The sequence below is a fragment of the Oncorhynchus masou genome, chromosome 32, assembly GCF_036934945.1.
Source record: "Oncorhynchus masou masou isolate Uvic2021 chromosome 32, UVic_Omas_1.1, whole genome shotgun sequence".
NCBI classification, from domain to species: domain Eukaryota; kingdom Metazoa; phylum Chordata; class Actinopteri; order Salmoniformes; family Salmonidae; genus Oncorhynchus; species Oncorhynchus masou.
This window is the reverse complement of record NC_088243.1, coordinates 59,654,618-59,671,379: the sequence shown is the minus strand read 5'-3', so window position 1 is coordinate 59,671,379 and position 16,762 is coordinate 59,654,618. Positions and strand designations below refer to the sequence as shown.

At 41.1% G+C, this 16,762-nt stretch overlaps 2 protein-coding genes across 4 annotated transcripts in view; both read right to left on the bottom strand.

Annotated features, from left to right (window-relative positions):
- The window catches only part of LOC135526342 (disks large homolog 3-like), a 146,918-nt gene extending 146,424 nt beyond the window's left edge, over window positions 1–494 (bottom strand). Inside the window, exon 1 of the mRNA XM_064954641.1 lies at window positions 292–494. Within this exon, the coding sequence (XP_064810713.1) occupies window positions 292–307 (16 nt within the window). The 5' untranslated portion in view covers window positions 308–494. The remainder of the gene's footprint in view (window positions 1–291) is intronic.
- Window positions 495–995: 501 nt separating this feature from the next.
- LOC135526341 (glycerophosphoinositol inositolphosphodiesterase GDPD2-like) lies at window positions 996–14,329 on the bottom strand. 3 transcript variants are annotated; one of them, XM_064954637.1, is made up of 15 exons: window positions 14,261–14,329; window positions 11,449–11,747; window positions 7,975–8,078; window positions 7,778–7,871; window positions 7,638–7,697; window positions 7,358–7,456; window positions 6,897–6,990; window positions 6,394–6,539; window positions 5,046–5,128; window positions 4,718–4,877; window positions 4,343–4,546; window positions 4,089–4,237; window positions 3,062–3,209; window positions 2,727–2,809; window positions 996–2,066 (listed from the first exon to the last, which is right to left on the bottom strand). In XM_064954637.1, exons 2-15 carry the CDS (start codon window positions 11,533–11,535, stop codon window positions 1,985–1,987), a joined length of 1,593 nt encoding a protein of 530 aa, XP_064810709.1. In that variant the 5' UTR covers window positions 11,536–11,747; window positions 14,261–14,329; the 3' UTR covers window positions 996–1,984. The 3 variants fall into 3 exon arrangements, with proteins under 3 accessions (XP_064810709.1, XP_064810708.1, XP_064810710.1); XM_064954636.1 differs by having other exon boundaries at window positions 14,152–14,323; XM_064954638.1 differs by lacking the exon at window positions 996–2,066 and having other exon boundaries at window positions 2,723–2,809; window positions 14,152–14,323.
- Between the last annotated feature and the right edge of the window lie 2,433 nt (window positions 14,330–16,762).

The window sequence follows — 16,762 nt, the reverse complement described above, 5'->3', positions numbered from 1 at the left end:
GCTCCATGTCAGAATATATATGAATTAATGGAAACATACTTTCCTGTTTTCATGCCTCTTCTAAAAATGTACAAACTAACGTTAATTCATTCGATTCTGGCTTGATAGTTGGCAACAAAGTGAGAGAGAAAAAACACGGAAACGTTGCTGCAATTTTCTGCTTGTCAATACTTTTCGGCTATGACAGCGAATAAACCCAAATGTTCTAAAAACGGCATCGAATAAACGTTTGCGATAGTTTAAAACTTGTACACAAACAAAACATTTACGAAAACGTATGTAGGCACTTACCATATTTGTGGACCATGGTGTAAAGAAAAATATTCTGAGGACAACTATTCGAGGCAAGCCGAAAACTAACGAAACAAACCAGAAGAAAGATTTAACAGAGTTGAAGTTTGTACCCCGTTATTCTCCCCATAATTAGGTTAATCCCGATTTTTTCAATTTTACTACCGAAACAGACACTCCCAAATTCGCACAACACTGAACTGTTACTGTAGCGGCAGCAGCTGTAATCCATTTTGCACGAGACGGGTACGCAAGTTCTGTTAAAAAGTGACAAAGTGTTTCTGGGTCACCCTCGGTACCCTCGATTTTCTGATAACTGTAGATGGGTATGTAGCCCGTCGATGGGGATCTATAAACAGAAAATTATGTAATTAAATTTGTTTTTTGGGGGATACTTTTGCTAGACTTAAATCATAATTATCACCATCATCATCGTCGAAAAATATTTCTACAATATTGTCGAAAAATATTTCTACAATATTGTCGAAAAACAATTCCCTTTAGATCTTTTCATATAGCCAACTAAAAATATTCAAGTTTGACACTTCCAATTTGACCGTCTCACAAAAAGTGGTTACACCTGCCATCTAGTGGTTGTAGAAGATAATTTCATATTTCTAAGGAGCCGCACCTTCAGCGATTGAACACATTCCAAGGTGTTACTGCATATTTTTTTATGCAGAGAATTCACACAGATACATAACTCATCATAAAACGTTTATTTCATTAACACATACACGTCAAATCTGGATTGGAAAATCTCTCCTTCAGAATGTAACCCTAAGTGCAATGCAAATAGTGCTGACATTTATCTGCAATACCAATAGTTTCCAAATAAGATTAAACTTGATGTGGAGTGAAACAGTTGTTATTTATTTTAACAAATAAAGTGTTACAGAAAATATATGTGTAAGAATATACTCTTTACAACTTTGTTCATAAATTCTCATGACGAATGTAAAATGTTTGCCTGGCTACCCAAACTCCTTGCATCTGGCCAACCGGTACGCCATGACCATAGATGTTAGTTTCTTCTTTGCAATGAGTCTGGATCCGAGTACCTCCGTGACAATTTCTATAATGGCAAAAACATTCTAATCGTTCCCTGAATCTGATGGGTTGGGCCTGGGCCAGAGCCAGAACACACGTGGGTAAAGCTGAGGTTTGAAAATCATCATTGGCTTTGCTACTGATTGGTTAGAGATGATCCAATTGCTGAATACTTTGTTTTGTACAACACCTCTTATTATGACATCACCTCAAACGAGTTCAATAATGGCAGTCAAACGAAAGTATGTAGAGAACAACAGAGCAGCGGAATAATTCAGTTTATTTATTTATTTAACTAGGCAAGTCAGTTAAGAACAAATTCTTATTTACAATGATGGCCTAGGAACAGTGGGTTAACTGCCTTGTTCAGAGGCAGAATGACAGATTTCTACCTTGTCAGCTCAGGGATTGGGTCTAGCAACCTTTCGGTTGCTGGCCCAACGCTCTAACCACTAGGCTACCTGCCACCCAAGTTTGAGTCGTCAGGCAAGTGAAATGTACTCTATGTATGTGATCCACCATTTTTTTGAAATACTGTCATTTAAATGGCCCGAATTCCTCCCTGATTCAAGGCTTAACCATTCAGCCAGTATATTATTAATGGGGGGGGGGGGTCTGGATCCAGGCTGTTCTGTTTCAGGCTTCAATCAAACGATTCAGAGGGTAAGAAGAGGGACAATTCTCTCTGATTCCAGCCGGAAAATCCTTTCTTTGCTTCCCTTTCCCTGCGGAGATAATCACACACAAAATAATTATTCCACTTCGTCATCTGTATCATCATCATCTGTATATCGTAAAGCGGCGCACAATTGGCCCAGCGTAGTTGGTGAGGGTTCAGCCGGGGTTGGCCGTCATTGTAAATAAGAATTTGTTCTTAATTGACTTGCCTAGTTAAATAACACATTTAAAAGATTATCTTTATATGATGCCCTTGTACATCCTAGTTTATGTGACCGTAAGGACAAACACAGCAATTGTTATCTTTGCATGTCATTAAGGCAACCACTACACTACAGATTAAATTATTTAAACCGTCAAGAATGACATGTATTACGGTAAGAGAGCGTGACATAATATATCAGTCCCATATCAAAGTTAACAATAGCAATCTTAAAAGATTCATGATACATAGATAACAACTATCTTAGTAGTTAGTACCGTACATAATTACTGTAAACATTGATTTTAAAAAAAGGGCAATCAATTTGAATTGTTCCATATTGATTATATTTATCAATTGCAATGTCTACTAGCAAAACCCACCTGTGGCATGACTCAGAAAGCATCATTTCCAAAGAATAAGAGTAAAGTGAAACAAATCAAGTAATCAAATGACATACACTGCTTCCATTGTCTTTTACAAACAATGGTAGTGTTCTACTCACCTCTGTAAAATGAACAGTGTGACCATTATGAGCAATGACCCCAGGTCCACTGTGATCCATATCATTCTGTATCTATCAGGTCTCTGAAACACATACACACCTAGTAGGTACATTCATATGACCCATAGATTGCGCACAAGATTAAAAACACAGCATTGAACAACAAAATGTCAAGTTCAATGCTACACATAGATATCATAATATATGCTAGCTAATGTTCAAACACAACATTGACTGTGAGAATTACTATGTCAGTGTGTGGTGATCGGGTTGACTTTTGAAGAGGGAGTGTCTATGGAAGAGTGAAGAAGAGAGGTTTGATGTGAGTCCCTCACCATTGTCCAGTCAGGCTGGGTCATGTCCTGTAGGAGGGAGCAGGCGTTGGTGGTCACAGAGTTGGCCCCCGAGCACCACAGCAGAGAGAAGAGCCATGGTTCATTCACCACCCACAGGTTCACTGACACATTCCTGCTCCGAAGCTCCCTGGCACACAGAAACACACAAATTTAGTAGGTAATTCAAAGATTAGTTGAAAGAGCTCAGCTCACACAGAGCTACTTCAGCAAACATGACAATTCTCAAAGACTACTGTCACGTCCTGAACACAGAAAGGCTTTATTTTCTATGGTGGAGTAGGTCAGGGCATGACTAGGGGTTTAGTCTAGTTTATATTTTCTTTGTGGGGTTCTAGTTAGAAAAAACTATGTTGGTGTTTTAGTATGATTCCTAATTAGAGGCAGCTGGCTATCGTTGTCTCTAATTGGGGATCATACTTAAGTAGCATTTCTTTTTTTCCCCCACCTGTGTGTTATGGGATATTGTTTTGAGTTGGTGCACGTAGCATTCTCTGTAGTCACGGTTCATTGTTAGTATATTGTTTATTTGTTTATTTAGTTTCACTTAATTTGAATGATAATGTGGAACTCAACATTCGCTGCGCCTTGGTCCGACATTTATTACGACGAATGTGACAACTACAGACAGGAGTGATCAATCATAACATGTCATACTATTAAAGCACACATCATGTCTGTTCAGACAACACTTTCCCATCATCTTCGTTTCACTAAACCAACAGAAACTATCATCCCATGCGAAAGTTTCACTACTGGGCTCTCAGCCATTAAAAAACACCTGGGTGAAAACATGATATGAGTCTCATTCTTTACTGAAGCAGCGTGTGTCTCCATCTACAACAATGCCAGTTCTTTGTCTCAGCACACCAACACTTTTCATTGTGACACTATTGTTTGCCCTGCAGCAGTCAGTCAGCACAGGAAGAGTAGAATGTGGTTCTGGAATTAAGGTTTATTTGTCTACAGCTCTGAGAAAAGCGAGGGTGCTTTGAAGGAGGCTACTCACCAAATCTCTGTGGCACTCAACGCGCTGTATTTGACATTCAGATGGTCTCCTCTGTCAAGGTCCATATCAGACACATCGTTGTAGACCTGTATGAACCCTGGTGCGACCTCCCTCACATCCACCCTGTGTTTGGGGGGAAGCCAGAGGATCTAGAGAGAGAAACGACAAAAAAAACACTGTCATACAACTGTAATAAGACTAACTACACAGGACAGGAATGATAAAGCAGTGATACTGATAGACATTCTACTCACCAGGTCTTGGGGGATGCCAGATTTGAGGATGGTGTTCACGGTGTCGATAGTGTCATTGTTGTCGTCATTTTTTAGGTCAAAGATGACAGAGGTGTTATGAGTCTTGGCTAGGTCCAGCAACTGCAGAAGGGAGGGAACACTCTGGTTCCCAATTGTCTTCTTCTCCTGCTCTGAGAGCTGGGAGACTGAGCAGAACGGATCCGTCTGAAAGGGAGACATCCATAGTATGGATGTCATTATGTCAATGAGTTGGTTCAAATCGTAATCAAAATGTAAAGGATCTACAGTATATAAGGAATTTTCAAGTAAACCTTCTGAAATGATTTCCAACTACAACATACAAGGGAGGCTTGTGAAATTGGATATCACCCTTACCTTCAGGAACCAATCACCAGCGTTTAATTCCTGTAGCTCCTCCCAGGTGAGGTTTGTGCTGTGGTTGAAGTCTTTCCCAGGGAACTTATGTAGAACATCTGTAGTCCTCCTCAGGAAATGGTTTCCGTGGTCATGCATCAGGTAAGGAACTCTGTCCTTACTGGGGAAGGAAGAAATGTCAATAAACTGAGTCTCTGAAAAGCGCTATATAAATCCCACGTGTTATTATTATTAAACTGAAAACAATTTCAAACAGCAGTGCACGTTTGATCCTTCACAACTCTGCAACGTCTACGTAAAGATGAAGCAGCCTTAGTCCCCCGGGTACCTGAGCTGCACGTCTGTCTCAAAGGCGATCACATCGCACCCCACGCTCCTCCTGAACGACATCAGGGTGTTCTCTGGGGTTAGCTGAACACAGAGAGAGGACAGATGTGTGTGAAACACTCCTGTGCTAAATACATATGACACAGCTCAGCTGAGTGGGCCTATGGTGGAGATAGTAGAGAAGAGTGGAGCAACATAATAGGGGCGAGCAACATGCCATGTGGGGCCCTCAACATGACTGGACAGCAATGTTCCCTCAAAAAACATTCAGCACTGAGCAAATTTCAGGTCTGCTGAACCGCAAACTTGAACTTCCGGCGCGCTTTACGGTGAACACTGAGGCTGTACCCACTTTAACTTACAGTTTTAACAGTGACCAAGTAGGCTACGGTGGCTATTTTATCATAATGTCGGCCTACCAGAGCAGCCTACCATAACAAATTATGAAGAAAAATGCTTCCCATAACATTTTAACATGGAAATAGCTGTTCTATCATTCAGCCAACAGTAGCAACCAATGTGTGGTGTGCAATGCCTATACATTCCATGAGACTTTTGGAAAGAAAAACATGCAGGCTTGACATCAAACTGTTTATCCACTTGTTCTTCATACCATCATTACAGAGAATCAGACAAATTATGCTACACTCTGCCTATTGACTACTTAGCTTATTCAAGACTGTCTCAAAATACAATGTCTACTGAAATAGAAGCCTACTCCAATGCACTCTTTCTACAAGAAAATATCTTGCAGTTAGTTTTGCATACTAAATCGTGCATAGTTCGTTGTGTTTCGGTATGTTACATTGAAATTGTCGAATGTTGGGTTGATTCGATCACAATTCCCACAGTAGAGCGAAACGTTGATAGTGTTAATTAACTAAAGGGGTTAACTGTAGAAAGTTGAGCGAAGTTCAATCTCGTGCTTCTTTGTGCAGGCTCACATTTCTTCTGCACGGCAGTCGGATGGAGTTTAGAGGGAATGTCGAGTTCAAGCCCTCTGATATACTGGCAAGTGATGGAAATAGGGGATATGTGCTCAGTGCAATGTAAACACTAATCCTAAAGTCATTTGGTTATACTGTATCTACACTATATGATGATTTATCCGTTAGCCTACTGAATCATAAGGTAGGATTATGGAATTTATGACAACAGTAAAATGTTAACACATAAGCCGTTTTTGGATGATGGTCTTGTAGCTATGTAATAAAGCCTTATCCACTGTATGAGGAAGGTAGTCAACCAACTTTCGGTACTTTGTGTTTTCCAGCTTAGACCTTTAATATTGAGGCAATATAACTAATGTAGGGTATGAGAAATAGACTGAGCAGGATGCACTTCCTCACCATTGGTGCTCCGCGATGACCAATGAGGGCAGGTTTAGGGGGCAGCTGTTTCTCCTCCACCAGACAAGGGGATTGGATGAGTAGGGGGCTGAGGAAGATTGCCACCGACACGCCAGCAAACACTACCATGATGAGGATCTTAGAGGCTGGGGACACAAACAGACACAGGTTAACAAATGAAACAGTCATACTTGAACTATTGTTGTGTATAGAGAAAGGCAAGGAAAGAAGACGCTGCATTTAGTCAACTGAATTAGTTCATACAGCTGGTATAATCATTCATTTTACATTACATTTACGCTTTAGTCATTTAGCAGACGTTCTTATCCAGAGCGACTTATATGCACAATTAGGGTCAAGTGCCGCCCAGTTTTCACAGAACTCAATTCTATTGAACTAATATACCTGTATATGGGTGTGTAGGCTACTGTAGGTCTCATATTATTGATGTCATGGTGAGTGTTTGTGTATTTCTATTGGAAGAGTTCAGTATCAGCACTGACCTATTCTGCGGGTCCTTTGGAAACACTGGAACACCAGGCAGCTTACCAAGGTCAGGGCTCCAACCCCTCCCATCTGTAGGAATGGAGCCGTGGCCTGAGGGAGATCAATGTTACATACCAAAGATCTGACCCCAAACGCATTTTTTATTTTTTATTTAACCTTTATTTAACTAGGCAAGTCAGTAAAGAACAAAGTCTTATTTACAATGACGGCCTTGGAACAGTGGGTTAACTGCCTTGTTCTGGGGCAGAACAACCGATTTTTACCTTGTCAGCTCGGGGATTTGATCGAGCAACCTTTCAGTTACTGCCTCAACGCTCTGACCACTAGGCTACCTGCCACTCCAAAAACTGCTTCACATCTCACTATAGCTCTAACATTCTCACCGCCGCACACACACCCCCCCCCCCCACACGTCTAAAAGACGGTTCCATGCTGCAATACTTTAGCCTTACTATACCTGTAGTGACAGGAGAACAGTGTGCCACTCTTTTTTCCACTGTAGGCTTATTCCAGTGGTGCCCAGGGCGATGAAAACCACACCTAAAAACAGGAACAACTGTGCAGAGCAAACCACAACACAACACAATGCAATCAATACAGATCATACCTAGGTTAGTTAATATTGTTAATCATCTATGCTATTATCATTCATGTTATGCAACCAAGCATTATTGCTGGATACTTCTTGTAACATGTGCAGAGGGAAACATTCCAGGAACACATAATATTCCTAATACCTTGTGTAGACAGTGTAAGTCCAAAGGCTCTTTCAAGGCAAGTTGGACCAGTGCAAATACCTGCAATTAAACAGCCATTACAACACAGCTAATGTAAACGACATAAATACATTGATAGGTATATGAAGCGTCTCCCTCACCAGTAGCAGGATGCAGTAGATGGTCAGTATGGCAGCGATAACCATCAGCACCATGAACCAGTTCACCCACAGTTTAAGAATGGAAAAGGCCTTCCTGGTAGGGGACAAAAGAGGGTAGAAGATCACAGGGTCTGTCAACGTATGTGTGCGTGTGTGTGTGTGTGCGTGTGTGTCCGAAGCTATATGACCAAGCTCACCAGTTGACATCCTCACGGTCATTGAAAGCCATCAGACAGACGTACATCCAGAAGAGAGTGAGCAGGGACACAGCGGTAAGGACCGACAACCAGCAGCAGGAACACTATAGCAAGGAGAGTTCATCATTACGGCTGGAACTCTAAACCTGTTCAACTTTTTACTCACTTTGGAAGAACTCATTGATTACTAAACTTGTTTGTCAGGAAAACACTTACCTTCCAGGATACAATTAAAAGTGTGTGTACAGGTTGTTTCGACAGTCAGAAACTGTACTCAGAACTTAATCCAATTAATTAGATTCATCTCCGGGGTACAGGTGAAAATAATCATATACAGTACATTCGGAAAGTCTTCAGACCCATTGACTTTTTCCACATTTTGCTACGTTACAGCCTTATTCTAAAATGGATTAAATCGTTTTTTCCGTCATCAATCTACACACAATACCCCATAATGACAGAGCAAAAACAGGATTTTAGAAATCTTTGTACATTTATATAAAATAAAATAAACGGAAATATCACATTTACATAAGTACTCAGACCCTTTACTCAGTACTTTGTTGAAGCACCTTTGGCAGAGATTACATCCTAAATTCTTCTTGGGTAGGACACTACAAGCTCGGCACACCCGTATTTCAGCATTCTTCTCTGCTGGTCCTCTCAAGCTGTGTCAGGTTGGATGGGGAGCGTCACTGCAAAGCTACTTTCAGGTCTGTCCAGAGATATTCGATTGGGTTCAAGGCTGGGCTCTGGCTGGGCCACTCAAGGACATTCAGAGACTTGTCCCAAAGCAACTCCTACGTTGTCTGTGTGCTTAGAGTCATTGTCCTGCTGGAATATGAACCTTCACCCCAGTCTGAGGTCCTGAGTGTTCTAGAGCAGGTTTTCATCAAGGATCTCTCTGTACTTTGCTCAGTTCATCTTTCCCCCAATCCTGCCAAGTCTCTTAGTCCCTGCCACTGCAAAGCATCCCCACAGCATGATGCTGCCACCACCATGCTTCACTGTAGGGATGGTGCCATGTTTCCTCCAGACATGACGCTTGGCATTCAGGCCAAAGAGTTCAATCTTGGTTTCATCAGCCAGAGAATCTTGTTTCTCATGGTCTGAGAGTCCATTAGGTGCCTTTTGGGAAACTCCAAGCGGGCTGTCATCTGCCTTTTACTGAGGATTGGCTTTCGTCTGGCCATCCTACCATAAATGGCTGATTGTTGGAGTGCTGCAGAGATGGTTGTCCTTCTGGAAGGTACACCCATCTCCACAGAGGATCTTTGGAGCTCTGTCAGAGTGACCATCTGGTTCTTGGTGACCTCCCTGACCAAGGCCCTTCTTCCCTGATTGCTCAGTTTGGCCAGGGGGCCAGCTCTAGGAAGAGTCTTGGTGGTTCTAAACTTCTTCCATTTAAGAATGATGGAGGCCACTGTGTTCTTGGGGACGTTCAATGCTGCAGAAATGTTTTGTTACCCTTCCCCTGATCTGTTTCTCGACACAATCCTGTCTCAGAGCTCTACGGACAATTCCTTTTACCTCATGGCAATTCCCTCGATCTCATTTTCTCTGACTTCCACTGACAACTGTGGGACCTTATATAGACAGGTGTGTGCCTTGCCAAATCATGTCCAATCAATTGAGTTTACCACAGTGGACTACAATCAAGTTGTAGAAACATCTCAAGGATGATCAATGTAAACAGGATGCACCTGAGCTCAATTTCAAGTCTCTTAGCAAGGGGTCTGAATAAGTAAATAAGGTATATCTGTCTTTTTTATTTTTAATACATTTTTGCTTTGTCATTATGGGGTATTGTGTGTAGATTGATGAGGAAATGTTTTTATTTAATCCATTTTAGAACAAGGCTGTAGTTTAACAAAATGTGGAAAAAGGGAAGGGGTCTGAATACTTTCCGAATGCAAATGTAATGTGTTAAAAAAAAATGTCTGAAATACCTGATTTACGTAAGTATTCAGACCCTTTGCTATGAGACTCCCCAGAGGGCTCAGGACCTCAGACTGGGGCAAAGGTTCACCTTCCAACAGGACAACGACCCTAAGCACACAGCCGAGACAACGCAGGAGAGGATTAAGGACAAGTCTCTGAATGTCCTTGAGTGGCCCAGCCATAGCCTGGACTTGAACCGGATCAAACATCTCTGGAGAGACCTGAAAATAGCTGTGCAGCGACGCTCCCCATCCAACCTGACAGAGCTTGAGAGGATCTGCAGAGAAGAATGGGAAAAACTCCCCAAAAACAGGTGTGCGAAGCTTGAAGAGTCATACCAAAGAAGACTCAAGGCTATAATCGCTGCCAAAGGTTGTTCAACAAAGTACTGAATAAAGTGTCTGAATACTTATCACATTGCCATATTTCAGTTTTTAATTTTTAATACATTTGCAAAACTTTCTAAAAACCTGTTTTTGCTTTGTCATTATAGGGTATTGTGTGTAGGTTGATGATGGGGGGGGGGGGGAAATGATTTAATCAATTTTAGAATAAGGCTGTAACGTAACAAAATATGGTCAAAGTCAAGGGGTCTGAATTCTTTCAAAATGCACTGTATATATCTGTATATATAACCCCTAGCTATGGTTTAAAGTACATCTTCATGGAGTTCTTGTGTGGCTGGTCAACCCAAAAGTGTGTGTTTGTGATTGTGTGAGTGTGTGTTTATGTACACTGTTTATGTGGTATTTCTAAGGGGCTCAGCTTCCTCTGGGATGTTTGAGTCATGAGACCCTCCAACGCCTCTTCATGTTTGGTTTCACCTGCTGTTCCATTCCACCACACTTAGGGGGAATCAATACAGTCATCAAACACACCAGCATCCACCATTCAACCAACCTCAATTGTGTCCAAACAGAAACCCCCCTCCCCTTGGACACTAATGGTTTGTCCCCTTTGTAATCCTGTCCCAGATCACCTTTTACCCAGCCTGTGAGTTCAGTTCAGCAATTAGTCCTAGCACATATTCACATGCTCTAATATGTACCACAATCTCCCTCCTCCCAATTATCCTGCTCTTATTTACACAACAGGTCTGAATGGATGGATGCTTCTCCAATAACATCCATCCACATCTCACATGCCTAGGAATAGAGGCTTCCGATTATACACCCACAGTGAGTTTATAAAGGGGAAACATCCTCATGTATCCACTGAATGCTGTCCAATGGAATGTTAGTGACTGTTGTTGCTGGATGGTGATGACGATGAGAATGACGTAGGTGATGACATAGATGATGATGATGACGATGATTAACATTACAACACATACCAAAGCCATTTTAACATTTACATGTAGGCCTGACTCACCTGGGAGAAGTCACTAAAACAACTACATGGAATTACAGTATATAAACCAAAGTTGAGGATAATGTATGAGAAGTTAGTACCAAAAACGTTAATCATCTTAATGTATGTTCTATAGCTATATTCTACACAAAAATCTACATCTGTGTCCACAACAGTACTCACTTTTCGTTTCCTCTCACTGGGCTGCCTCCAGTTGCAGCTATACATTACCCTGCAGCATTTTCGGCCACAGCTGTCCTCAGACATCATCACCTCCCCTCCTCATTTACTATCAACTATTAGGATATCCTTTCCAGAGGAGTGTGGATCCTGTCAGTCCTGTTGTGTAGTTATTTGATCCTCTCAGCCTTGAGGGGCTGGATAGAGTGGTGGGGGGGACAACACTCCTGGAGAACACCTTGTCTGGCAGCTCTGTATGTGAGGAGAAGGTCTCCGCAGTGGACTGACTCACCACTCTAAACCTACACAGTGTAGGAGGAGAGAGAAAAAAGACTGAGGGGAAAAACAGGGAATATCTGTGAGTATTAGGGCCATCCCTGTTCAATAACTTCCTGAATAGAAATTCTAAGTTGGGAAGCTGCTGACAATGGCCAACCCTGTGGGGTTCTGTGAGTACCGCGGAGAGGCCTGAGAGTGAAGTCCCACCATAAGACACTCGGTTCTGTGGGAGTAGGGAGGGAGAGGAAGGAGGAGGGGGCTCATCGTCAGCAGGGGGTTGCAGTGCAGAGATGTACAGACTTCAACCGGGGGATTAGCTTGGGGGACTGGTGACCTGTTTTTATGAAACCAAAGATATTAAGCCTTCACAATATTGAAATATTACTCTACAAAGAGAGCTAAAGATGGATGAGGGAGGTGAGGGAAGAATATTCAGTGAACAGGCTGGGGCAGATACATGTAAACCTGCTACCCTCTTATTCTCTTCACTGGGGTGATGATATTGAATTAGGGCACGGTGCCCAGTGCCCACATAACAAAAACAAAATTAAAAAAACACATGAAAAGTTTAAAAGAGTTCTACCACATTGTAAACCAAATTGACATTAGACCATCTACTGATCCATTTCGGGAAAGTCTGACAGGTCTTTTTTAAAGCATGAGCTGTTAATTCATCAAGTTAGAACACTCGTTGAGCTTTCCTTGAAAATGAATAACTATTAGCCGATTGTAAAAACAAGCCAAATGTTCTTGGTCAGTTATTATATTTGTTTTGGATTTTCGCCATTAATATGTATCAGATAATCAAATGCATACTGTTGGTCAAGGGCTGAGGTGTGTTGAGTAAACTTCAGACCTGACACATTTTGTTTGAATAGGTATTTTGTCCAATTACATAATCCAAAATAAGTATTTAAGAAAAAGAAAGAAAAAGTCAACACTTATAGAGAGGGGCCAGTATGAAATAGTGTGAAGGTATTTTGTGCTGAGGAAAAGCCCTTCTCCAAAAATCAGGTTGGATTGAGGAGAACCATATGATCACAGGAACAGGTTGACAATGGGAAAGAAGTGAAAGTCAAGAGAAATCTGAGCAGGAAACCAGATCATTTGCCATTGTAATGTAAGTTGTCTATGCCTACACATCTACAGAATGTAGGCACAGAAGTGAATTTCAGGATGCTTGGTGGAAACCTTTAAACCTACCACTTCTTGGCCAGGGCTCCCTTGAAAAAGAGACTTTGTCAGCTGCTACAGAATCATACAGTCTCCACAGTATGTCATAATATAATACAACAGTGAATAATCAGTGTTCTCGGCCCTTGTACATCCAGTCTGGCGTCAATTACTATCAACAGATTTGAGGAACAATCCATAGCATTCAGTATCAAGTCTAGTGACCATCAAAACTGAATGCCACAAACAGATCACTGCTAAATGCTAAACATTGTGTTGATCACACTAAACTAAATACGAACTTTAGTGATCTTAAATGTCCCCATTACAAGAAGAATAAATAAATGCATGGAATAAAAAACATCTGACAATCTACAGGGAGAGTGTTCCGATAAGCATGGGCCTAAAAAACAATAAATATTTGTTAGAAGAAACATCTCTGTTTCTGAAACAATTGTATAAGGCAGCATTTACTCTTAACAATAGTAATGTGAAGGCCAAGACAAACTCGGCAGTGTTGCGAGTGTGAGAAGGCATGATTCACAACTTGGCACACATCAAGCACTGGGACTTGGCAAAAAATGTACATAGCATATCACTGTTTGTTGGATAGATGAGGGTAGGCACAGGTAGTCAGGTATTCAACACGGTAATAAGGAAGGGTTACTGATCAGAACAGATAAGGTGAAAAAAAAAAACATTTTGAGCCAAGATTCCAACATGTTTATCACCTACCATTCTAAATAGAACTTTGAAATGGAATCATGCATGCCCTTTTTCCCTTCAACATTTATCATGTTGTAATGATCCATAAGATCCTGGGCATGACAATAGATGTTATGTTTTGAGAGTTGTCATCACATTAAGCAATAATGATTTTCGCAAACTATGGTGGTGAGAAGGTTGAGACGTATACGAGTTTGATTCAAACCTGATTGTTCCACCTTTGAGAACTTGACTTTAAAATGAGGAAATAGAATGAAATGTCTCACAATTTATTGTAACAATGCCCTGTTGCCACATTTAAGTCCAAAGTATTGTATCTACAATTACAGGACATTTCACATGTTCTCCTCATTTGACCAAAGTTTAAAAACAACTTACCATTGAGCATGAATAACTATCTCTGTTCAAACTCAGTGTTTAACCTGGTCAATCAATTTAGTTGAAATATGTAGATATATTAATCAATGAGTTAATTTGACAACGCATTAAAATACAATTGGCTAGTAAAAGGAGTGAGGTGCATCATACCTTGAGATAACATAATGTGTGCGTCTCTCTTGTAGTGTAGCAACACTGTAACAGCCAGTGATATTCTGTTCATCAACTTTTTCTAGTCCAGTCCACTATATTTCGTTACCTCTTTTCTGTGTCTGTTGTTCTGTCATCCACTCCCGTTCTTTGTGCAAATCCGTGCCCGGAATGTAAATGAATCATAATGAATGGGTGCAAGTTTCTAAAGTAGTAAGGGGAGGGGTACGTGGAGGAAGGCAAGTCGCCTGAACGCACGTAACCTACAATTACAGATAAATGCTTTGAGCGCATTTTTAATAGTATAGGTAAAGTAGAATGTACATGTCTAGGGGTAGAGGCAGATACGTTTTTCACATTGCCTAACTCATCAATAGACTAAATAAATGGACTGTTCATATATGGATAGTCCTATATAGGGATAGTTCACCCAAATTACAAAACGACACATCGACAAGGATTAGTTGGTTTCCGTACTCTGTAAGCAGTCCATGGACAAGGCGAGACAACAATCCATGCTTCGGTTTAGTTTCCCTGGCACGGTTTCCACATGCTAACAAAGCATGGAGTGCTGTCATACATTGTACATAGACTGCTTGAAGGGTAAGGAAACCAATATGCAATTTTGTAACGTGTAATATCCCTTTAATAGTGTTAGAACACCGTTAGGGCTTCTGTATGCGACGTCTGCACTATTTCATACAGAACTTTAGGTCAATACTACTGCTCCGAAAACAGTTCAATTAAGCTTAAGGGAACTGAGCACGATTTAAAACTTGTCATGTGGAAGTTGTTACTGAGACTTAAATCCCTTTCAGCAACATTACCTAACCACACTTAAAAGCGCGACAGAATGAATGTCATGCTCTATTTCTGTTGGAAATTGTCTTACAAATAACTTGCTCATCTACTATTGGCCAAGATGAACATGTAGGCTCCAATGGAAAAAGGCACCTGGGTTTTTCACAGGTGTCACAAATCTCGCCGAAGATGGTGCCTCTTCCTGTTCGGGCGGCGCTCGGCGGTCGTCGTCGCCGGCCTATGACCTGCCATCGATTCCCTTTCCGTTTGTTTCTGTTTATTGGGGTTTATTGGGTACACCTGTTTTGAGTTAGTGTTCGTTTGTAGGCTATTTAAGGGCACGAGGCCCGCTGGGTATTTGTGCGGGCTTGTTCTCTGTTATTTTGGTGTATAAGTGTATTCCCATTATTTTCCGGACAGTTTTAGTCCTATGTATTTTGGACGGGTGGTTTCTTACGCCCTTGTGTTGGCATGTCCATGTCTCCGCTGTCGTTGGAATAAATAGATTCACGTACGATATTACCTGCTCTCTGCGTTTGACTCCTCCTACGCACCATTTGTAGAAGTCGTAACAGGAGGCATACAGAGATGATAGGGCTATTGCATTTAATCTACATCTGTTCAGTTTATATTTTGAGTTTTGCCTAATTGGTGTATTTTAAATATGGGGGTCATATGGGTACTGGGGAACACCCCTATATGAACATTCTGAACCCCATAGGGGCATAATACATGTAATTACAGAGATATTACGATTAATTCTCACATCAGACCACTACAGTCCTCTGCTAGGCTACACCTTGAAGTGCAATAGCAACATAGGTTGATATCTTATATCTGGAGCAGATGTTATGGACACATACACTGAATGTCGGCATCTTAACTGAGCACTTGACCATGTTCGAAACAAATATGGAACATAATATGCTTGTATTTATTTGATTGGATTCTATGTAAACTACTTTCATACTCTTATTATAGAGTATATATATTACAGCGGGGCTCTCTGTAAGTGCACATGCGCATCCATTGCATCGATGATTATAATGCGCCAGCAGAGCGTTTGTTTGAAAGGGAAATGTCTTTTTAGCCTGGTAAAATCTTTGTTGTTGCTACTTGTAGCACGCTAGAGGCCATGACAATAAAACAAATGTTTAGGTTTTGGATTCATTGTAACATTTCATGTAATCTGTAGTTTACTTGCTACACTTGCAGTATTTTGTCATCACCGGCTACTGTAGCTAGCTAACAACAAATGTTAAAACAGGTTGCTGTTGCTATCATGAAAAATCCTGCTACTAATAATGGCTGAGCTCCTACCGTTATTGGAATTGAATATGATTCAAGTCCCTATTCAATACATTTAGTGACCCACTTATTGCTTGTGAAATTGCATTGTTAAGGCAAACCTCCTGTGAATACTGGCATATTGTGTATTCAGCTAAATTGTCTTCCGTGCGTCTGTAATCTCTGCTGCACAGAATCAAATTTCTGGAAATCATCTTCTTTATATTCTTCTTCGATGGGGTTCAACGGCGGTTGGTATTCAATGTTGATGGTGTATTACCGCCATCAGCTGGACGGTGTATTGAATAAGAAACAACAACAAAAACATTGCGGGAAATGGGGGAAAACGACATCATACAAAATTAAACATGTCAACTAAGAAAACTCATCCCACTTCTTCAATCTCATTCCTCTTCAAAATACATCCCTACACAGGGGCGGCAGGGTAGTGGTTAGAGTGTTGGACTAGTAACCAAAATGTTGCAAGTTCAAATCCTGAGCTGACAAGGTACAAATCTGTAAT